The sequence below is a fragment of the Andrographis paniculata genome, unplaced genomic scaffold (genome assembly GCF_009805555.1).
Source record: "Andrographis paniculata isolate CXL003 unplaced genomic scaffold, ASM980555v1 Contig71END, whole genome shotgun sequence".
Lineage (NCBI taxonomy): Eukaryota > Viridiplantae > Streptophyta > Magnoliopsida > Lamiales > Acanthaceae > Andrographis > Andrographis paniculata.
The window spans coordinates 3,989,605-4,014,885 of NW_026137608.1; the positions used below are offsets into that span (position 1 = coordinate 3,989,605).

Sequence of the window (25,281 nt, forward strand, 5' to 3'; positions counted from 1 at the left end):
ATGGACGACATGATCATCACAGAGGATGATCATTCCGGTATCTTTGAACCGTAGGATCATCTACACCAGCATTTTAAGATTTAGAGTTTGGGACCTTTTTGATATTTCATAGGTCTCGAGATCTTTGACACCTCCGATGGGTGCTACCTTTCTCATGCTAAGTATGCATTGATCTACTATCCCGAGCTTGTTTCACTGACTCCAAAACTGCTCATACACTTCTTGATTTTGATTGTTGCCTTACTCCGATGGATAGAGTTTCTCTTGACGATCCTACCTTGTATATCAATTGGTGGGGAGCTTCATCTACCTAACTGTTACTTGTCATGTTATTACATATGCCATTCATATTGTCAATCAGTTTATGTCAGCCTTTCGGATGACTCATTACTATGCTATTTTACAGATCCTTCACTACATCAAATAGACGCTCTTGCATAGTTTTCAATATTCGGCTCACGCATCCCTGGTTTTGACTGTATTTTCTAATGCAAATTGGGCTGGAGGCCCTATTGATTGTCAATCGACTATTAACTTTTTTTTTTTCTTGGTGATTTTTTTTTTTTTTTTTTTTTTCTAAATGCAACAAGAAACAAATTGTTGTATCATAGTCCAATGTTGGAATTTGAGTATTGGGCCATTGTTGATACTACTATTGAGCTCCTATGGCTTTGTTGGTTGTTGGCTAACCTTAGTGTGCCTTAATTCTCTGCTGCTATTGTTAATTGCTATAGTAAAAATGTAATGATAATTTTGACCAATGATATTTTTCATAAGCATACGAAGCACGTGAAAATTGTCCATCACCTTGCTCGCCATTATATTGGCCATGACAAAGTTCATTATCTCTCCCTACTTCTGAATATCAGACTTCTAACGATTTCATCAAATCCCTCGTTCCAACTTGTTTCTTTACATTTTAAAAAATATATAAATATATTTTAATTAATTAAATAGATTTAAAATAAACTTAAATAATTTTTTAAAAATAAATATATCAGACCAAGTCAGATTTTATCCGGATCACTGTAACGCCGTCTGGCCTAACTTCCTATTTTCACCCGAAGGAAAAGTTTAAAAAAAAAAAAAAAAAACGTACACGGGCGAAATAAAGATATCAAATAAAATAACTCATAAAAGCAAAAGCGATAAATAGATGGATGTGAAAAGACAGTAAAGCCCCTGGGGAAGATATTTTAGAAATGTGACACTTGTGCGGTGAACATTTGCCACAAGATTTTGTGGTGGTCGTGCACCCAATCATAGTAACAAAAATTAAAAAAAATATTATAATTTTTTTTAAAATAAAAAAATAAGAAATTAAAAAAACAATAATATATAAATACGTACAAAATACATTTACAGTATAATCCTCAATTCCTCACCCTTCGTCTTCCTCTCTTCTCTTCTCTTCTCTTCTCCTCTCCATTCCTTCTCTGCATTCTTCTTCCCTGGCTTCATCGTACTTTTCTTCGATCCCCATCGCCTCTTTCTTCTCAGATTCCGTCCCGGAACAGCTTGATCGTCGTCGTCAAATTGGCGTCTTCTTCTTCCGCGGCTTCTTCGGAGGTTTGTTAGTTAAATTTCTACTCTAACTTTGCGTGCGCCTTCTTCTTCTTCTTCTTCCGCTGGATATATTTGATTTAGGATTGATTAATCTGGATTTGAATTCGGATCGGATTATTTCAAGTAATGCGAATATTTTTCATTAATGAAAGGGGGACACAGATAGGAAATGTTGATTTGTTGATAGCGGGTGTAAATATGGAGTAATAGTTTAAAATGGTTTTTTTTTTTTGTTGTTGATTTATTTTTGTAAAATTTTGGTTTACAGACGCAAGCGCGGGCCAATTTCGCACAAGCACGAACAATTGCTTCGATTGTCGATTATTTGTTGTTCTTAACAACTAGGAATTACCGTGTTCATCATCTCCTTGGGCAGATATACACAGGAAACGGCTAAAGGGGAGTTCTCTGCGTCATGAGGGATCATAGCCTTGGATACACGCTAGATGAAGCACTTACGTCGGTGGGGTTCGGGACATTCCAGGGTCTTGCACTAGTTTTCGCGGGGATCGGTTGGTTTTCGGAAGCTGTGGAAGTCAGTCTCCTCTCCTTCATAGGACCAGCCCTGACGACGGAATGGTCTCTGTCGCCTACTGCAGAGAGCCTTCTCTCGACTACTGTTTTTGGTGGAATGCTTTTCGGAGCATGTTTTTGGGGCTTCATATCCGACGCCTATGGCAGAAGGTACAAATTACATGATTTCCAATCTTAATTAACAGTTTTGGTGTTTACTGCTTTAGCTGTTTCGAAGTTTTCCTTGCCATGGAGAGCTTTTTGTTGTTGTAAGGGAACACGATGTTGCCAGAGCTCCTTAGAGAATCGTTCTTCAATTTTTTTGTTAGCTTTCTTGGTGTTGAAGTAGAAGAGAGAATTGTCCCTTGTTTGTGGATCACATAAGGAAGTAATGTTGTTTTCCCCAACAGGACAGCAATTCAACTTGTAAGCTTAGGAATGTTTGGATCTGGCCTTTTGAGTGCCTTTTCACCTGATTATAAAACATTGGCGGCTCTTCGCTTTTTCATGGGATTTGGTGCTGCTGGTGGGCATGTGTTTTTATCTTGGTTTCTTGAGTTCTTGCCGAGTTCTAACAGAGGTACTTGGATGCTTGTTATGACATGTTCCTGGATCTTTGGAGAAATGTTGGAGGCTTCACTTGCTTGGGTAAATCAAAATTCTTTGATCCATTTTCTCATTCTACCTTAAACTTCAGATTAAGTTGTGGTTCTAATTCCAGAATTCTGAGTATCTTCTTGCAGGTTATAATGCCAAGACTGGGTTGGAGATGGTTGCTTGGTTTTTCATCTATCCCATCTTTGACACTCTTTCTCATTTCAAATTTCACACCCGAGTCCCCCAGATACCTATTCACGGCCGGAAAGACAAATGACGCAATGAGAATTTTAGAAAAAGTTGCTAGGATCAACCGTAAGGAGCTTCCAAATGGATATCTTATTGCTGATCAAAATGTGCAGGTGGACGAAGAGAAAGTCCCTTCGGAGCAAACTACACTTCTCACTTCAAGCACCAGCAAGATAAGAAGTTTAGAGAAATCCCTTAAATCTATTTGTGAACTCTTTGCACCCGATTTATATGTAACCACCCTCCTTTTGTGGGGTCTGAATTTCGCCTACACATTCGCATACTATGGGATTCAATTGATGGTCTCTGCTTTGAGCAGCAGGCAAAACGATTGCCAGTCAACTCCTTCCATATTCAACACAATGGACACCGGTATCTACATCAACGGTTTCATCACTTGCTCGGCAGGTATCACTCCTTCACCCTCCCCATTCCAAATGCGCATTATTCTCCATTAACATTATTCTACATTGTCCTTGCAGAACTTCCTGGGCTGCTTCTTGCAGTGATTCTTGTCGACAGAATAGGCCGCAAGCCTTGCTTGGAAGTCCTTACAGTCCTATCCCTCATTTTCATGGTACCATTGCTGTGGCCACAAGGTGGACTAGTGACCACATCTTTACTAATCTGCAGTCGAATGTTCCTTTCAGCAGCATTCGAGACATTATGTGTCTATTCAACAGAGGTAAGGGAGGCTGCAATCAATCAATCACTTGTGTTGTGTCTCTTCTTGCATCAGAAATTTGATTGAAATGGGATTATAGGTGTATCCAACCTCTGTGAGGGCTAGAGGCTTCGGAATTTCTAGCGCAGTTGGGAGAATCGGGGGAATGTTGTGTCCTCTGGTTGCTGTAGGATTGGTGAGGGGATGCCATCAAACACTGTCTGTAATCCTCTTTGGGGTGGTTACATTCTTGTCTGGAATCTTTGTCATGTTCTTCCCATTGGAGATGAGGAAGAGAGGACTCGCCGATGTCGTCGCTAGCGAGCAATGAATCAAAGATTCAGGCCCCCTCAGGTGCCCCTCTTTTATAATGGGCACAATTTTCATTCAAGATTATTGTGTAGCATGAAAAATATGCCAATTATATCTGTGTAGCAGTATATATATATATTTCTTGAAGTTATTTTGATGTTATATATTATGGATGGTGCTGTGGAGCACAGTTTTCCGTTGCAGAGATGGTAGTCTGTAGCTGAAACCTTGTTTATTTGATTGAACAATGCTACATTTATTTTGTTTGTGAAGTTGCTACTACTACTATATAAGTGTTTGTTGAAATCGATTCGATTTTTTTTTATTTTTTTTATTATTATTTCTTTTTACGAACATTTTACAAGAATTGAACCTCAAACAATTTTTCTTTTTTCCTTTTTACGAACATTTTACTAGAATTATAACTTCAAACATGTCAAGGAGTGCTTAACCACTAGAACTACAGTTGTAGTACATATTCTTTTCGTCATTCAACTGTGTGTTTATTTGTCTGGGTATGGATCTTAAATAAATAGGTAAAAATATAATTTTTTACTTTTTAGGGTAAAAAAAATAAATTAAAAGAGTGGTATTTTTTTTACTAAAAAAAAAAAAAACGAGAGAAAATTTAAATAACAAGATTTGGATGAAAACAATTTAGTACATTTCTGAATGTGGCTTATTCCATGCTTGTTCTTAGAATAGAAGAAAACATACAAAGATAATTAATTTTGAGGTATATGCATAATATATTCTTGTATCTGTTTTTTTCAATATTGATGTTTATTTAAAGAAATAATAATTGAATGTGACGTTTGTGTTTGTTTGTTTGTTGTAAAAGAGCTAAAATTTGTATTTTGAATTTGGCTTTGTTAAGAACTAGGGTTTGGCTTGTTTAGCTAAATTAAAAGTCTATTTGAGGTTGAATTTGGTTCATTTAGCTTAATTTAAAAAATTATAAAAATTAAAAATTATATTTATTAGTCACAAATAATTGGAAAAAAAATATTGGCAACATAATTAATACAAGTCATTTTAAATAAATACAAAGCAAACAAACATGCAAACATCAACAACTTAATTCAAACACTCTCGTCATATAGTTAAATAACCAAATATAATACAAATATTTATTTGATTACGATTTGAAATTGATTCGAATTTATGTTTATATAGTTTTTTTTATGTAATATTTTGTGATAAGAAAATAATGTATTTTTATTAAAATTGTGCTGGATAAATAATGTATTTCAATTTGAAATCACAATTAAATACAAATTTTATAAAAATTAGTAATTATTATGTATATATATTTGGATTAGCTTTTTAATAGGCTTTGACTTCTTATTTTTTAAAAAAAATAATTTATATCCGTTTGTATTGATTTTTGTTTAAAAATAGAAGTAATTTTTAAAGCTAAAGAGTTTTTACAAACATCGATGTACCTAAAAATAAATTGTATTTTTATTTTTAATTTATATATCATATTTAATTCAAAATTCAAAAATATAATTAAGATAAAGAATTTATTTTATATATTAATAATTATATTAGATAACTAATTTTTTAAAAATATATTTCTAGAATTCTAAAACAAATTATGAAATTTAGTAGAAAAATAAATTTACATTAATAGTAGTCTTTCAATAAATACTAATAGTAGTCTTTCAATAAATACGACAGTTCAAAAATATTTTTAATTTTATTACGTCAAAATATATACTCCTATCGTTCCACTCGAATGTATACTCTTGAGATTTTGTAGTAGATTAAGATATAATAATATTTTCTTGTTAGTTGAAATATGTAAGAAGTTTTAACATTTTTGTCATATTTAACTTTATGTATAAAATAATTGTATGTATAATAGTATGTTTGTAAATTAAAATAAAAGTTAAAAAGATATTTTGGTATTAATATACGATATATTTACTAAAATAAAAAATTGATACTTTTGAAAAAAACTGGCAAAAATAGTAAAAATGTTATTTGAAACTCTTAAGAAACCTATTTTTATAATAATACATCCAAACACAATCAAATTACTTTTACTTTTAACTTCTACTTCCATTTTTTACTTCTGTTAACCCAAATCCAAGTAGACCCATAACACATTTTGACATTATTTCTTCCAAGTTCAACTACTTGCATTTCTAAAGAAGGTTATTAATTAAATACTAAAATTTAAAAAGTAAAACAAGTTAAATATAATAGAAAATAAAAGGTAATGTACATGAACTAATATATATTTTCAATTCAATAAAAAATAGTAACTTTTTTTTTTTTTTAATACTCCCTCCAGTCCCATATATTTTGGATCTATTACTTTAAATATGAGAATTTAGATAAAATATAATTAGTAGGTAATTAAAAAATGTATTTGCATAAGTAATTATTATTTAGTAAAAATAATTATAGATTAAGATTAAATAAATAGTTTAATTAAGATTAAAAAAATTATAAAATTTAAAATGTGATTAAAGTGGATAATCATATTTCTAAAAAAAAATGAAAGGACAAGTTATGTGGACAGACAAAAATATAAAATAGAGACAAATTATGTGGGACGGAGGGAGTAAAAAATTTCATCTTAATTAGACTCTATAAAAGATTTTAATATGATTAAGCTTATAAATTAAAAAATTATGTTAAACAAATATATAAATAAATATTAAAATTCAATATATTTGTCGTATTACTTTTTGTTAGTAGATGTAAAATTCTTATTTAATCATTAGCACAAAGTAATATTTTCACTGTGTCAATTGATATAAAATTAAACTTCGAAGCCACCATATTTAATGGAATTGTCAGTAAATTTGTCTTTTTTGGACAATATTTAAAATTTTCATTCTTCTTTTCACCGACTTAAAATATCAAACTTTGCATTCGTGTCAAATGTGTATTGACGACTACCAAAATAAACATCTAAATCTAACTTTATTAGTGGAGAATTGACATATTTACTCATGTGCATTTGAAATTCTAATTTTCAAGTAAAAATATTCTTTATAAGTTTCATTAACAAGATATCGAAAAATTATTTCATCAATTATTTGAAAATAAATTTAATTAAAATCAATGTCAAATTTTTTTATAGTTAATTCCGTTGGGATACTACCTTGGGAGATAAACGCCTTAAATCTCTTTATTTAGAAGATGTGAAGCAAAGAGTGAGTCCATTCTCGAGCGATTTGAGGGTATTTTTTCTTAAAAAAATATTGATTTTGTAATGTTTTTTCATTGTTAGTTATAATGTAGATAATGATCGGCTATGCGAAGAGACATCGTTAAAAATAATTGACAAAAATATCATACAATTTAATGGAAGGTGAAAATATAACTATTTCATCTGTAATCTAAATTTATATCTATTTTTTCCTTTTAAATTGTCATAAAAAAATATTCTTATTTTTTTTTCAATAAAAAATACTTTTTTTTTCTTTTAATTTACTATAAAAGAAAAAAAAATTATTTCTATTTATTTTTTTAAAGATTCGTGTCCAATCAAATTTGCATATTTTTTTTACGATGGATGGAGTATTTGAAAGGGGGATATTGTTGAGTTTAGCCTAAAACAATGGAAAATGTGTGTAAGAAAATTGGTTCTTATAAAAAAAAATCTAAGAAAAATTATTGAGATTTATTGATAATGAAACTAATGCACCTTATACAAAAGGATAAGCTAAATTGTCTAGATAATAACAACCTAATCTAATATATATGATTATATGATAACTAACAAATTTAAATAATATCAACTTAAGAATCTATTCAAAATATATTTCAACACCGCGCCTCAAACTCAAGTTGGTGATGTAAAAGCCAACTCGAGTTTGACAAAAGAAATATGAGGTGGCTGAATGTGGACGGACTTCATAACTGAATATCAGAATTCAAATCGATTATCTGTCGTGATGAGGACGTTAAATCTTAATAAATTAGAGTTTTGGTCAAATTAAATTTTTTAGTGGCATCAATCATTTGTCGCAAGCTAGCGCATGCAATCCTATGTCACAACGGTGGAAACTTTAATAAATTAAAGTTTTGGAAAAATTAGGATTTTTAATAGCCACGATCCTCTATTGTGGTGGCGGTGGCAACGATCTTCCGTCGCTGCGACAACATCAAAATAGTATTTCTGATGACGGCAATCCTCTATCACGGCGGCACCGGCGATTTTCTGTCGCTGCGGCAGCCCTAAATCCTGAGAAATTAAGTTCTCATAGGCAAAAACTTTGAATAAATAATTAAATACCAAATTAAAAATTTAATCAAAACTGAAAACTTGATGGATAGGCTGAAAATATTTCAGTATGTTGTTACCGAAAAATTCTAGCAATTGGACATCGAATGCAGTTGCACATGCAGCCAAAGTCGACGGCAATGAAATTGTTAACCATGTTGACCGGCAGCATTGACCAAATTTTTTGACAGTTAGTAACTAATACATATTGTTTCCGATGATGCTAATATTTGGTGCAAATGTTTTCTAAATTGGGAATACGATAACGGTTCAGATTTGAAAGAAAATTACATTACGTGTAAGGACGGACCCAAATAAAAACGTAGGTTCAATTGACCCCCAAATTTTATATTATTTTTTTCATTATAAAGAATAAAATATATATTTATAATTATGATACTGACTCCAAGTCTAGTCAATGAATGATAAAGTGACTTATGCCGTTTTGTTCTTTACTGATTTTTTATTTTAATTTATGTCAATTAAAATTTAATATATATATATATATATAATTAACCTAAACTAAAACTCCTCCCAGCCCCACCACCGCGCAACAATACCTATTTCTTCAATTTCCTTTTACATCACGTCTTTTTCTTCTTATTTTTATCCAAATTAAATCAATTATGTTTGCCTCTTTTATTTATCTTCTTAAACATATCGAAGAACCACCAAGTGGAATTTTGGATAGGTAAAAAAATTAGTTGATTATATTTTTATATTTTTTATTATTTTTGTTGTATGTCTTGAAAGTGAAACAACAAGTGGATTTTTATTTTTTTTATTGAACTTTTTGTATTTATAGTTTTTATATTTTAATATTGTAATTATTGTACTTTAGTGGTAGGTTATTTGAACAAAGAGCTATATTAAACCGATTTCTAAAAGGTTGAAGAGTGTATCTTCTTCCTCAGATAATATTAATACTCCATGTGATGATGTAGTTCGCAATGTTAAAGACTGTCAAATTTTCAATAGGAGTTGAGTTGTCAAATGATGATATTATTGGATATCTTGGATTCAAAAATTGATTGAAAGTTATCCAGTTAATATAAAAGATGAATTAAAAAGATGCTATTTGATAAAAGGTTCTTGTCAAACGCATGAATTTATTTATCCACAAACTAACTTTTGTAGAGATATGAGATCATTTTGAAAATAGTGGTTTTAAGAATTTAATTGGTTGGAATATTGTGTGGCTAAAGATGCAATATTTTGTCAAGTATGTTACTTGTTTACGAAAGATGGTAAATTTGGAGACTATGTGTTTACATAAATTAGTTTTAGAAATTAGAAAAAAAAATAAAGTAAAGATAAATTTTGCGACATTAAGGGGGTCAAGGTAACATACATCGTTATACAAAAGTTCTATATCTTGAGTTTAAAAGTTAATGACAAAATATTGATTATATCATCTGACAACAAAGTAGACAAGATGAGATTGATTACCAAGCTAGATTAGCAATGATAGTGGATGTAGTTTGGTTCCTTTTGAAGGGAAGTTTGGCTTGTAGAGGATATGACAAACCGGATAATTCAATACATTCACGTAAATAATTATTATTGTTGTTGTATGAAATTCAATAAAAATAAAGTAAAATTCAAAAATGGATCTTGATAAGTTGTGCCTTAGATTACATATCTGTAAACACTAAACAGGATAATACTGAAGTTAAGCAACGTAAAAGAAAAAAACAATCCAGAACAACGTCGCAGAGTTCTATTCTGGAAAAAGTATTCCGACTTCTTCTTTCCATCTTTGCATCCGACTATATACGAGCTCGTCTACATCCGTTTTGGATGGTTTGATTCGATTACCGGACTATAACAGAACCTTCAACCCCCCAAAATCAACCACTTCACTATGCTAGTGCAGCTCACGGGTTTTCGGACGCACTGTCCAAATAGTCTTGAGCTCCTGACTTCGTCACCCAATGGCCCAACAAAAAGAACCAGGCAGCCCATCGGCCCATCAAACCCGCATCAATTGACTAGGCATTCGGACACTTATTTTCATCTTCTGAGCCCAGGGGCTGAAACCTTAATTTTTAAATTTTTTTTGTGGCTCAACAATTATATAATTTCTTATATTAATTATTATATTGTAAATTTCTCATTCTTAATTTATTTATAGATAATTTTATTGAATTCTTGAAATGGGAGTGTCGTCGGCATCCACAAATAAATGCATTGATGAACTTAAATATCCCGGAGAATAGTCAAATGACCTCTTCCAATATCCAAAAGAAAGTTACTAATACTTATGCAACATAGGTAAGACAAACTATTGTTAATGAGATTTGTAGCAAATGTTTTTCACTTTTGATTGATTAAGCCCAAGATAGTTCAATAAAAGAGCAAATGTCTATAATTTTGAGAAATGTTAATGATTGTGGGGAGATGATAGAGCGATTTCTTGGAGTGGTGCAAATCACTAATACTTCTACACATTCGTTGAAAAATACAATTAATGAACTTTTTGCAAAACATGCACTCTCGTTGTCTAAGGTTTGAGGTCAAGGTTATGATGAAGCCTTATATATGATTTGTGAGATTAATGGTTTAAAGCGAAAAAATTTGGATGAAGATAAGCAATCACACTAATATTTATTATTTTTCTCACCGACTTTAATTAGTGGTTGTGACATCTTTAAAGAATAATGAAATAGTCGGTAGTTTTTTCGATTATCTTAGTATGATTGTGAATGTAGTTGGGGCATCATATAAAAGAAATGATGATCTTTTACAAAGGCATTATGAGAAACTTGTTGATTGTATGAAATATTGTGAGATTAACACTGGAAAGGGCAAAAATCAAGAAAAAAGTTTAGCTCGATCGGGGATACTCGTTGGGGATCGCATTTGAAAACAATTTCAAGAGTTTTGGATATATGATATATAGTGATTGAGGTACTTGAAGTTATATATATATGATGGAGGAGTTGATCTTAAAAGTAAATCCAACATTTTGAGTTTGGTTAAGAAAATGGTAACATTTGATTTTGTATTCATTGCTCATTTAGTGATGCAATTGTTGTAAGAAACAAATATGTTAGCAAAGAGTTTTTAACAAAAGAATCAAAACATAAGAAATGTTTTGGTTCTTATGGAAGGTGTGAAGAATGATTTATAAAATTATAGGAATAGTTATTCTTGGAGTGAGTTGCTTGAAAAAGTCACTATATTTTGTTCGAAACATAATATTTGTGTGCCTACTATGGAAGATGTCTAGCCCGGCTCGAATTAAGAGGTAAAACAGTTGATGACAATCTATTTTTATGTTGATATATTTTTGGAGGTATTTTTTCCCCTTTATTTGATATTAGCATATATGTCTTTATTTATTTTTCTGTGAATCATTGTTTACTTTTCATCACGATAGATTGTTGATCATCTCATCCAATAGATGAATACTCGCTTTACGGAGTCAAGTTCAAAATTGCTTATATGCATAGCATTCTTATGCCCTAAAGACTCATTTTCAAATTTTGATCAAAAGCGATACTTCGGTTGACTAAATTATATTCGGATAATTTCAATTCAAGAGAAAATTCAAATGGGAAGAACAATTCAATGTTCTTTACATTTGTTAAATCATTTCCACTTTTCTTGGGAATGGAAAATATTGAAGATTTGGCAAAAATTATGGTGGCTATGGAATGACTTACAACTTATAGGTTAGTGTATCGATTTATTGAGTTGACATTGATCTTACCTGTTACGATAGCTACAGTTGAAAGATCATTCTTCACGATGAAACTCATTAAGAATGACTTGCGCAACAAAATAGGAGATGAATTTTTGACAGATTGTTTGGTATGTTACATTGAGAAAGAATTTTTTTGTGAAAATTGAAAATGAAGTCATTACGAGGCAATTTCAGAGTATGAGGCATCGAAAATATAAATTGCCTTCTACTTAATATTTTCGATTTATGATGTTAAACTTTTGTTGAAGGTAAAATTATTTTATTATTTATTATATATATTTAATTTTATTAATTAATTATTTATTAAATATTAAAAAATTTTACAAATATTTTGTCTCCCGGAGGTTGAAAGCTAGTTCCGTCACTAATTACGAGATATACCTTAAGAAAACGTGAATTAGTAGATTGTATCTATTCCAAGAGAAAAATTAGGCTCTGGTACTTGTAAAAAAATTTTAAGAGAAATTATTGAAATTTATTGATAATAAAATTAAAATTTATTTATAAACCTTATACAAAAGGATAAAGCCAAATAATAATAACAAAATCTAGTACCATAATAACAACCTAATATAATAAATACGATTATATGATAACAAACAAATCTAAATAATATCAACTAAAATATCTATCTAAAATATATTTCTAACAAGTATATTAACTAAAATACCTATCTAAATAAAAGCACATGAAAGCACAACAAGAGAAGACATTTTAGTGAGATTAGTAAGTAAACTACTTAATGAGAATTATGATCTTCAATGAAGGGTTTTGAAAGCTTTTAATAATCAATGGATTAGTGAAGTGTTATTGAAGATTCTTGATGAAGGAAACAATGTGGGAGGTGAAAGAGTTCAGGTCTTTCATAGCATTGAAAAGAAAAAAAAATAATAATAACAAAACTTATGAAGAAATTAAATACTTATGAAATGAATTAAGCAATACTTACAGAAGTTTAATGAGAAGATGTGTTAAAAGAAAAATGGAAAAAGACATTTGGAGAGGGATTTAAGGATCATCACACCAAATATTTTGCCCCATTTATTTTCTTTTACTCTTAGTCTTTTCTCTTGTTCTTTCTTGTTTTTGTAATATGTTTTTCAAGCACTTCATTTGTTGAACTTTTTATATTATTTGGGTGATAGAGTGTTGTACCATATTTCTATATAACACAGACACAATGATACAAAATTCGTTTGCTTGGTAATTTCACGGAGCACAACAGTCAAATAATCTCATCTAATCATACACAATAACGCGAAATATAGCAAATAGGATATTTGAAAAGTAAGCTTGATAATATCACTAGAATATGATCCAACCTAATGATACAAAATTCGTAGCGTTTTGGTAAATAATGTGTTTGTCGTTATAGTTTATAGGGTAATGAAACTCTATAAGAACCAAAAATGGTGGGAAGCTACAAAATGGTTAAATCTCGAGATCAAGAATCAAATAAGGACAGCAGCCAAACCATCATATCATGTTCACAACAATACGAGAAATTTAATTATACATACAGAATTATCATAAGCAAGAAATTTAATTATACATACAGAAATTTAATCATGTTCAAAATGCTATCCATCACACCCACCAGGTACCTACCGTGTTCATCTCGCAAGTTATCAATAACGACAGATTATGTTCATCGAGCCACCTCCTTTCCTCAGGCAAAGAATACCCTATGTGCATTAGGTAGACGCTATAATGACGACACACAAATCTAAAAATTCGGTAAAATACTATTCTATTCCGTACTAAGCCAAATGTAGGTATGCATCCGCACATGAAGAATGGTTGTCGTTACACCTTATCCACCTAAAGAACATGCATGCAAAAAGACAGATAAGCAAGACACAGCCAAGAAGGTGGGATTTATACACCACCGCCAAAATTTATATTGACTATTGTATCGATTTAATACCCTAGGTAACAGCCTACACTTCTTGCTGGGCTATAGTACACTTAATAAGAGAGAAATTATTAATTCCCCTTGTCTACAAATCAAGCATGAAATATCTAGAAACAAACGGAATTGCCAAATAAGATAAAAGCAAGCGACTACTTTAGATATTATAATGAAGGTGCCATTAGCTCTGAACCATATCTGTTTGGCACATGAAAGTCAGCATCTTACAGAAAACCTCACCACCTAACTAGCTATATCAAAAAGACGAGAACATAAATTGTAATACGATTCAACATTCAATCTTGACAGTATAGTTGTAACATAGCCACTAATTACAGATGGAAGCATACTGAATGTATACAGTTTAATGAAGAAACATCAATGCACAGCATGTTAGGAATCGAATTGCACATTTCCACCCATCTTCTCTTTGATCTTGTACTGCAGCATAGCAGGGGCGCAATCAAGAGGTGTCTCACCTGAATAAGACAGGAAGGAAAATGTCGGCGAAATACACCACATCCAGCTCTTAGGTCACTAAGCGAAAACATTGACATCTCCCTAAATAATAAATGTAGGACCAAACAAACAGTATCCAGCGATATCTGAAGTTCCACATTACACTAGATTCATGACCGTGAAATCAAAATTTTAATAGTTTGATGAACCCTGAAATTGATGTGCACCCAGAGAGACGAATGCATAGTTACAGTCACCATTACCATTTCCTTTCAAGTTATGGACTAGTATTCTGTGTATCATTCGGCTCCAAAGATTATTCTTCCACTAAAGTATACAATGGAAAAGAAAGAGAGTGCTGAAATCAATCACCTTGTGCATTCTTGCAATCCAAACTTGCTCCATTGTCCATTAGAGAAAAGACTATCTCAGTTTGGTTGAAAACTGCAGCCTGCATTGATATCAAGTCAAAAAATGATGAAATAAAATGATGTGAATCAGGATTCTTAGAGGAGTGCGACAATGGATACCAAATGCAATAATGAGGAGCCTTGCTTGTCACAGTAATTTGCATCCACTCCCTAAACACATCAATATTTCAATATTAGTCCGGAACTCACCCCAAGGTTAAATATAAAATGAAAAAGAAGCAAAAGGGGGGTACCTGACTCAAAAGCTTCTTAGCAGCAGCCACATCACCATTTTTTATTGCTTCTCTTAAACCCTATTTATTATGCAGAAAATGGTAGATAATGATGTAACAGGAATAAAATGACACTTCGTAGTTGATTTTCCCAAAAGAAACATGTTGAGCTTTATATACCTCTCCAGTAACTTCATAATCAATGGATGAGATTTTTATGGAACTGTTGACGGCTAGGCCGGGATTGGTAAGTGTACTGCATAAGAATTCATAATGCAACACTTGACAGAGGAAGCCTAGCAAAGATAACTAGAAAAATTGATATATGATTCGACTGAGAGTTATTACTGCAGTGCTTCCATATAGATAGATACAAAGTCACACAAAGGTTTGCTAGATAAATACCTTCTCAAAGTGATTAAATTTAGGGAATCTTTCACACATTAGTCACTACTTTCTTTAGAATTGGGCGTTGACTTGGATAGAGACAATGAAGTGATAATTGGTGCCAACTTGAAATCATCACATGTGCATACCTTTGCCTGCTGTTTGATGTAGAACCTTTACTCTTAGATGGCTCCGCCTTTTTCACTTTTGATGAGTGAAGTGGGTTGTAGGGAGTTGTTAGCGGCTGCAATAAAAATTTCTTGACTATAAATTTCAGAAAAGGTTATTTGGTTAATAAAAACAGATCTTGCCTGTTGTAACACAGCTTCCTTAGGAGCAGGTGCTTCACAAATGCACAAAGGCATCCCACACTTGCATTCTGAAACGCCGGAAGAGTAATTATTGTCGGCACTGATATTGGTTTTGGTATCTGAAACTCTATTTAAATCTAATCTTGAGATCGAATCTGAAGCCACGTTAACTTCAGTGGGAGTAGCTGGGAAACCATCCTTGTTAAATCTAAGAAAAAATTTTAAACAAGTTAACATACTTAAAAAAGAATCAAGACAAGCTTCATGTCATGCAGTGATACCGGTTACAACTCACTAAAAGAGTATAAATAGAACATTCTCTACATACAATGGTTATATCACGAGGCAACCGGTAGTAGAATACATAGGCAAGGTCAAGAAGATAGCAAGAACATCAAGAGTTAAAAATTCTTACAGAGAACAAACTACACTCATGAAATTCAGTAATTTAACACTCTGAGTAAGGAGGTTCAGTGACAATGATGTCATTTAAAGATGAAGACTGGAAGGATATGAGGGGAAGAATAAAGTAAGATATAATATAGCAGAAATAGATCCATGTGCTAGAAGAAAAGTAAACATGCATTGAAACCCAGCTCATAAGAGTCGACTTGAACATTCATTCAGGGATTTGTAGGTTCGAAGATTTGTAAATATATACCAATGGGCTATGCCATGCACATATCACAATCAAGAACACTAGGGAAAGGCATTATTTACCTTGAGCCACCAATTAACCCAAAATTAGAAACAGCAATAAACAGATTGCAAACAATCGTTGCAGAATTTACATATGACTGAACGTTTTTTAATAGTCAATGCCATTTAGTTGATGAAAAGCCTCAGGAAACTAGACTGAATTTGAGGCTTTTGATGTGATGCCCACTGAAAGAAATGAGAGAACTTCATTCAATTGACGAATCAAAGTTCTACAGGAACCACTATTTTGTCCCAGCCTAAGCTGTAATTCTAGTGCAGAAACCACCTTGATGTTCCCTACTATGAGCTACTGATTATATTCCTTAGTTACAAGCCTAAGACCATTAAGCAATAATTACCTAAACATGCAAACGAAACTCAAGTCTGGGCAACAACAAGGCCCGCGTAAGGTGGGCCATGCTTTGCCTATCTGGAATGGACCCAAAAGTGGTGGCTCATGCTGGTCCATATTAAATCCCATCCACTCCAAAAAGGGCCCTGTCCTCAAGGCAGAACTCCAGGAATTCCTGGTCAATGTCATCAGCATTCATGATTCATCCAAGTAGGCATTGTCTCACGTAAGCCCCCGCCATTGAACCAGGACTTGTTGGTTGTATGTACTGGCAGCAGGCAGCAGGCAGCAGGCCAGAATCACCTCAGGCTCAAGCAGAGATCCCTGATGACCTTGTTGAGGTGCAAGACATGGAATACAGGATGAACTACACTGGATTCAGGAAGTTGGAGAGTGAAGCCAAACCATTAGAAAGCAGAATACTCAAAGGATACATGACAGCTCGATGGTGGGTGTGGTTGGAAATATTCTCAGTATATTGTTGTAAGAAAATTTTAGCAATTGAACACCGGATGCACCTCCAAGGGCGGCCGGAGTCAGGAACAAAAAAATGTTGACCGTCTGTTGACCAATCATTGACCAGCACAGCTAGCTTGCTTGCGCTTCTTTTGATGACAAGTGTTGTCTCAGAGTCAGGAACACAGTGGCGGAGTAAGTTGGATGCATTGGAAAAGTGACTAACAGACTTGATCAGAATGGATTCAATATATTTAAGTGTGGCTTTGATATTTTTGTAGTGGTAGAGAATCTCAAATTCGGGAGGTCATTCAAGTACACGTCGGGTTAAAGGAATGTATCCGGAGAAAATATAGCTCTAATATAATGTTACATTTTGGGAGAAATTTTTGAGTTAATCATTAACAATATATTGTCAAATGTGTAGGTATAGTGAGTATTATTATTTTAGAATTCTACTACCAGTATATAGCTCTATTTATAGGCATGTTCGATAACTATCTAAAATATATCTTAACAATATCAAATGTGTAGGTATAGTGAGTATTATTATTTTAGAATTCTTATTGTTATGTCACATTTATGGCATCTGAACTATTAATGCCAAGCTTACAGGGGATGGAGATAGCTAATTATTTCGTTTATTGGTTTTCCTAAAGAAATTTATACATATATAGTATATAAGTATATATATACACAAACACTACGCTAAACAATACAAAAAGTCATGGTTGAATTATTTTATTATAATGATTAGGCAATATATACACACATATAAATATAGCTGACTAAGGATCCATTTTGTTGTTCTTTGTTGACTTTAGCTAAACATATTAAAATATTTAAGCAAGAGTAAATATCATATAATTAATTATATATGGAAACAAAATTATAAGAAAATCCTTTCTTTCAATTTCTTTCATTGGGTACTTGACTCAAATTAGTATCAACAATGGCCACGGTTGCCAGGTTATTTAGTCTTCCAAGGTGTAACACCCCCACAAAGTCAAGAATGCCCAACCTCATGTGTTCTTTTGCCCTCTTTGTCACCTTCACTAAGCAATCTAGAAATGCTGTTTTTTAAATTGCAATCCTCACTATCGATTGGGTCATTCTATGAGTCCATCTCTCAGTAAATAGTGCAAAGCTCATATTACCAACATGAATCTTCCCTTGGCCTTTCTGGTAAACAATCTTAAAGCCATCACCAACAAGTATCATCATAAACACACCAAAGACAAAGCTAGCAATTTCTTGGAAATCTTTGGATCTTCCTTGGTGAAAGAGCAGCACAGATGACTCAGCATATGGTAAACCCCCAATCTGAATTCAAGCAGTCACTAGAGATCACCACAGTCACATCCTTTTTATCCTTTCCAAATAGAATGGCATCAAGGATTTAATGTGGCAGAATTGTTTCCGTGGTGCACACTCTTGAGGTAGTTCTCCAATGCTAATACACCCCCCCCCCCCCACCCCCCTTACAAATATTGTGTTTGAATGCAACTCCAGAAATGCTCTGGGTTGGACCCTTGGTTCTACACCTCCGTGATCTCTAAACTTTGATATAAATAAGCTTTGGTTTTCTACTTTAAAGTTCCCTTCTCATTATCTTTCAGAATATCCCAAGTATGAATGATTTGGCTGAGTATTTTCCTGAGATCAATGCTAGAGGCAATGTTAATTATCTATCTGGTTGTGGGTACTCTTATCTCTCATCTAGAAACTTTTCTGTATAACCTTAGGTATCTCTTCTTATATGAATAAAATAAATTTTACTTTCCAATATATATATATATATATATTTATGCACAAACTTATGAAGTTTTTTTATAAAAGAGATAAGGCCTGACCTTCCATTGTTTCCTCTCTTTTTTTTTCTATTTCATGTCTTATTTGCATCGTGATTTCCTTAGTCCTTCCCCCCTATTTTTGCCCTATCACTAATAACATGTATCTATACGTGTGCACATTAGTTATTAAGCAGCATTTATTTCTGCATTACTTAAGTGTTTGATCTTCCTTAAAAAATCACCCAAAAATGAGTCTAATAGGGTGTAGAAAGGGCATTCAGAAATTAGTAAGAAGTCGACTTAGACTTGGGACGAGATCACCCCTTAAAAACTCATTTTTCAATTAGCAACATCCATCAAATTTCTTGATGCAAAGAATTTTAAGGAGTTGGTCAAGTTGAAACCAACTTAGGTATTCATCATGGTCACACAAAAGACAACTTGAAGTGCCATTAAGAACTCGAACTTGTACCAGCCACAGGGCATAGTTTGTCAGCTAACTTGTGTGATTGAAAATAAAAGATTGAAGGATGAAATTTGAATTAAACAGATTGGCAGAGTTTTGGAAGGAAAGAAAAGATACAAACTCCTGTTGGTAACCATCCAATTTTATGCCAGATTAAACTAAAAAGAGGGTGTGATAACTTTATATATATAAGGCCTACATCAACTGTGTCGAGACCTATATTGACATCTTAACTATTACACGAATTATATAGTAATGACAAACATAACAAAGTATATACAAAGAAGTTACTTCATATGCTATATAAATATTGACTTACCCGGAGTCAGTGAATAGTTTGCACTCATAAACAAAGTAGAAAATCATTTTTAAAAATCATTACTTGGAACTTCCAATCTATAGATAAAACTTGAAAACCAATAGAAAAAATTTATTAAGAGAAAAAGAAAAGTTGGAAGGAACTAATTCAAATCCCTCTGGTAAAATAAAAACATCTTATTAGTATTTCTTTTAAAAAGTGTGCTGACCTTGAGGATCTGTAAAAGTCAATAAAACACGTTACCTTGAGCCATTGTTAAAGCAATCAGCACAAACTCGGACATTCGAGTGAATACCAAACTGTGGCAAGGCCTGAAGAAACGGAAAGAGATTAGCAATAGTTCATATGCTTGCGGAAAAGTTAGAAATCTGTTCATTAAAGCACATACCATTTGATCAGATGAATGTTCAGCGCATAAAGTCCGTCCACAACAACGGCAATGATGCTGCAAATTACATGCAATATAAAGTCCAACATAAAATATACACATTGAGAATGAAATTAAAATTGAATAGATCCCAATAGAAAATAACTTAGTCAGCGAAGTCATATACAAAAGCTTAATATTGAAAATTACTAAACACTGAACCTAATATGTCTGTAAAAATTATACTAATCATCACTCAATCATGCAGGATGAAACAATGAATCAGCTTAAGCATCAGAAATACAATAGACAATAAAGAAAAACTTTATTATAAGTAATAAAGGTTTCAAGAATTGAAGGACATGCTTAACGGACAATGTTCAGATTAATACAACAATTGATGGATCTAACCATTAAAGAAGCTTCGGAACATTATCTTGAATGATTTACGGTATTAAAGCAAATAAATTTGGATGTAACATCTACAGATGACTCTAAAATTCATGCATTTTTTTTCACAATCGGGTAGACTATTCCGCCAAAAAATTTTAACCGATCACCGTGCCATGCGATCAATCCCACCTCTCCACAAGACCAAAATCATGCTACAACTCCACATTTATCTTACTCCAAAGTTGAAGGGATCAGCTACTTCTAGAACTAGATCATAATCTAAAAGCTAGTGAAGAAGCCCACCAAATATCGACAAATCAAGATAATTGAATTCAACTCAATTGTGAATCAGAATTTAGATAATTTACCCGGCGGCGGAAGGTGGAGAAGCTGCACTTACAGACATCACAACGCGAGGCTTCCTCAAAGGGCGGTGGCTCCATCGACATTTGCAGATGATTGCAACCTAAATTTCATCGGGCAGGAGAAGGAATCTGCAGGTAGAGTTGCCTTCGGAACCGTCGGTTCGAACCGCAGGCTTTCCGGTTTTTTCGAACCGGTGGTTACGGTTGAACCGGGTTCGACCTTTAATTTTTATTTAATTAAAGAATTAGGGAAGAAGAAGAATAAAGAGGAGAAACCTATTGCTACCGTGCGGGCTGTGGAGTATTTTATGATAATAATATATTTGTAGTTAAACATTTCATATAGAAGTATTAAATTTTTATAAAAATAAAGATAATATTAATATTAATATTAATAAAAATAAATCATTATTTTTTAAATTTATATATTAAATATTATAGTAATTTTCTATTATATAATCATATTTAATTTAAGCTAATTTATTATTTAATAAATCAATATTTTTTATAACTTATTTTTATTTAATTTGAATTAAAATTTAATTTAATTATTATTAAATTTATTTATTTTAGTAATTTAAATTTTAATTAATTATTCCCTCAGTCCTCAGTAATTTGCTAATATTTTCTATTTTTTTCTTGTTTCACATCATTTGTTTTTTTATTTTTTGAAATATGATTATACACTTTAATCACATTTTAAATTTTAAATTTTATAATTTTTTTAATCTTAATTAAACTATTTAGTTATATCTTAATCTATAATTATTTTTACTAAATGATAATTATTTTTACTAATACACTTTTTAATTACTTACTAATTATATCTGCATAAATTCTTGTATCTACGTGCCCAAAATACATGGGATGGAGGGAGTATTATTTATTTCATTTTTATACTATAAATACATAATAAATATATATTTAAATAAAATCAAAATCGAAATTAATTATTTTCTAAAAACCAATTTTTTTATAAAAAAAATAGAAGATAAAAAAGAAAATTATTAAAAATGAATATATTTAAATGGACGGTCTGAATGGTAATCAGCAATTTTTTAATAAATTGTAGAATAATGAAAACATGGTTTATCCGCAGTCTTGTGTTTCTTTAGTTGATTATTTATTTAATTTGAGGAATTTTAGAACTATACTAAGAGAATTCAATTAGACTAAAGAAAATCAAGTAATCAAGAAAATAAATAAAATAATTTATCAAGAAGTAAAACCTCTAATCCAAGGATTGTATGAAAAATCAGGTAATAGATTTGATCATTGAATTAAGTAAACTAATAAATCTATTGATAAATTGGTTATAGGTATTTGATACGATCGAACACCCAATTTTTCCTAACTTTATCTGTGGCAAAGTACTACCAATTGACCACTATCTAACTAGGTACGACCGTAGTAGAAATTGTTCAATTGAAAATAGCACAAGAAAAACTCAATTCGAATATCAAATCAATTATGAAAGATATTCTATTCGGTCGTGCAACTCCTAGGCTAAGTGCGGTAACCTATTTACTACTTTATTGAATATATACACAATTACAAATGTAGTTATTCAATTAGCACACAATCAATAGACATACTTAAAACTTGGCCACAATAATAAATCGCATCTAATGATTGTGAATACGGTACACAGAAATGACACAAATACCAATTAATTGAAATATTCGATTAAAAACAAAACTATCTCACAAATCCATAATCCAAGAATTCAGTCCAACCTTATACTATAATAAGAAACCTAACCAATAAACATAACTATAAATTCAAAACAAATGATTCTGCTTGACAGATAATGACGCTGGATTGACCAGCTATTTTTTTGATCACTCCGCTTTTTGTTTATTCTCCGAGATGACTTTTTGAATTCTTTCTCTTTTCGTGATGTCAAATACGTCGAGACCTAGAATTAAGCTTTAATATTTTATTATTTTATTGCTCCACAAATTCTTCTTGATGCAAAATTTCAATTTTATTATTCAAGTATTGATTTATCAAAACTCTTTCTCGGCATGGACATGCTTAGATCAAAGCAATAATCTAAAATTTTTTTTGTAAATATCTTCAATCTCTTTCATTCATAACAAAAAAATCCAATTCGACTAAAAATCAATAGAAACTATGCAAATTTATAGTCAATATGCGCAATTAACATACAAAAAGTTAGATGAACAGTATAGTTTGTGTGATTAAATATTAAATAAAGTTCTATTACGAGGGTGTTTGGGAAATAGCTTTTTTTAAGAGCTTTTAACTTATTGAACAACTTTTAGCTGTTTGATCAGTCAAAAAGCTAATTTAGGTATTTGGTAAATTAGCTTTTTTAAAGAGCTTTTTAGACCCAAAAAGCTAATGTCTGAAAAACTTATCTACCCAACGTTTTGAAAGAGTTTTTTCATTTTAATTTTGGTTATTCTTTATTTATCCTTAAAACTTATTATTTATTTTATACATATAAATATATTTTTATAGCACTATTTATTAATTATTTTAATATATTTAATTTATTAAATTATATTTTTATTTTTGTAAATTTAAAATAATTACTATTATTAATTATTACATATAAATTATTTTATTTGTAAAATATATAAATATTTAAAACTAAATCAATTAAAAAAATTATTAATTTATTTATATATATTAAAACAATAATTACCATAATAAATATATAAATATTTAAAACTAGATCAATTAAAAAAATTATTAATTTATTTATATATATATATTAAAACAATAATTAACATAATAAATATATATAAATGAAAGATTTATTATTTTATATTTAACATCATTTCAATAAAAAATTATTATTTTTTAATAAAAATAATTTTTTCAAATCTAAATAAATAAAAATAAAAATAAATATTTTATAATATTTTTATAATTTTCAATAAGTAATAACGAAAATTCTCATAATTTTCAAACAAAAATGAACAAAATTAAATATTTTAAAAAATAACATATCAATATCCTTAATAGTCATTTTATGTATAAATAACTAATGTCAAACAGTTGTTTTACCAAACACTTTAATATCAGCTAATCAAACCACCTAATTGAATCAGCTAATTGAATCACCTACCAATTAATTGTTAAACGAATCATATATTTATTTTGTTTGATTATATGATATGGTCATTTTTTCTTGCCAAATATACCCTTAATAATTTAATATTAATTATAGTAATATAATTTAGTTTATACGTTTTTCATTCTAATTATAGCAATACAATAATATAACAATATATTAAAATTTAATTATGGTATTATCATGACATAATCGCTATGTTCTTCAAACATCAATTTTCAATTACGATTCCTAAAAAATAATAATAAAAAATACAAAATGATTTATATCAAAGTCAAAAATTTTAAAAAAAACTTTAAATACTTATTATAAAAAATTGAAAAAGTCGGACTCAGTATACATATATATCTTGAGATATTTTTTTATTTTCTATTAAATTATTTAATTTTATCCTAAAATTATAAATTTAGTTTCAGGAATACATTGTGTTTTATATTATTCTTATCATTTTATATTATTGGTTAAAAATTTTTAAAAACTAAATAAATTATATTTCCTCCGTCCCCCAAATTTATTCTCACAATTTTTTTAGTATGTACGCTAAATGTATCACATTATTAATTTTGGTAAAGTTAATAAATCAACATTTAATTATTACCCTTCATTCAACACTTATTTACAACAAATACATTAACTTTATTACATTGGGTCTCTTCATTTACTTTTATTTCTAACTAAATTTCCAAAAATACCCCAATTATCTATCACTTTTTCAATAATATATTTATTTTTTTTAAACTCCGTACCCCCGACCCAAATAGACTATTTTTAACGGACGGAAGAAATATTTTAAAATCAAAATATATTAAATAATTTTTTTTATTATATTTATATAAAATGCCTCTAAGTGTCTAAAGGGAAGGATAATTTAAATATTTTATTAAGTATGATTAAATAATATTACAGAATTAAATTATATTAATAATTTTATAAATTAATATAATTGTATTGAGTCTTTAATTATATAGTGTTAAAGTAAATATCAGATTATATTTGATAAAATAATACTATGCATTCTAATCTCATATATGTAAACATATCATAAATATAATATTTCTTCTGTCTGTTAAATTTATTCTCATTTTTCTTTTTATCCTTTCACCAAATTTATCTCATTACTAATTTTGACAAAATCAACAAATCAACATTTAATTATTATCCTCCATTCAACACTTATTTACAACAAATACTTATTGCATTCTCTCTCTTCATTTACTTTATCTTTTAACTAAAATTCCAAAAATACCCTCAACTACCTATCACTTTTTCAATAAAATATTCATTTTTCTTAATTCTTGTGCCGAGTCCAAATGGCTAATTTTAATAGATGGAGGGAGTACATATTTTCTAAGGGTGTGTTTGTTTGGGGGTTTGGATTTTGAATTTGGATTTTTGAG

The 25,281-nt window shown here is 30.6% G+C and overlaps 2 protein-coding genes across 3 annotated transcripts; one reads left to right on the top strand and one right to left on the bottom strand.

Moving 5' to 3' along the window:
* Positions 1 to 1,357: 1,357 nt before the first annotated feature.
* On the top strand, positions 1,358 to 4,226 carry LOC127264950 (organic cation/carnitine transporter 7-like). Of its 2 annotated transcripts, none has more exons than XM_051294563.1 (6): positions 1,358 to 1,569; positions 1,835 to 2,250; positions 2,490 to 2,727; positions 2,823 to 3,333; positions 3,408 to 3,610; positions 3,690 to 4,226. In XM_051294563.1, exons 2-6 carry the CDS (start codon positions 1,982 to 1,984, stop codon positions 3,918 to 3,920), a joined length of 1,452 nt encoding a protein of 483 aa, XP_051150520.1. In that variant the 5' UTR covers positions 1,358 to 1,569; positions 1,835 to 1,981; the 3' UTR covers positions 3,921 to 4,226. The 2 variants fall into 2 exon arrangements, with proteins under 2 accessions (XP_051150520.1, XP_051150521.1); XM_051294564.1 differs by having other exon boundaries at positions 1,943 to 2,250.
* A 9,698-nt stretch (positions 4,227 to 13,924) lies between these two features.
* On the bottom strand, positions 13,925 to 20,908 carry LOC127264908 (uncharacterized). Its single transcript, XM_051294500.1, has 10 exons — positions 20,782 to 20,908; positions 20,042 to 20,098; positions 19,897 to 19,964; positions 15,569 to 15,776; positions 15,407 to 15,501; positions 15,051 to 15,126; positions 14,892 to 14,951; positions 14,758 to 14,808; positions 14,600 to 14,678; positions 13,925 to 14,247 (listed from the first exon to the last, which is right to left on the bottom strand). The coding sequence occupies exons 1-10, from the start codon at positions 20,860 to 20,862 to the stop codon at positions 14,162 to 14,164; spliced, it is 861 nt and encodes a 286-aa protein (XP_051150457.1). The 5' UTR covers positions 20,863 to 20,908; the 3' UTR covers positions 13,925 to 14,161.
* Positions 20,909 to 25,281: the final 4,373 nt, after the last annotated feature.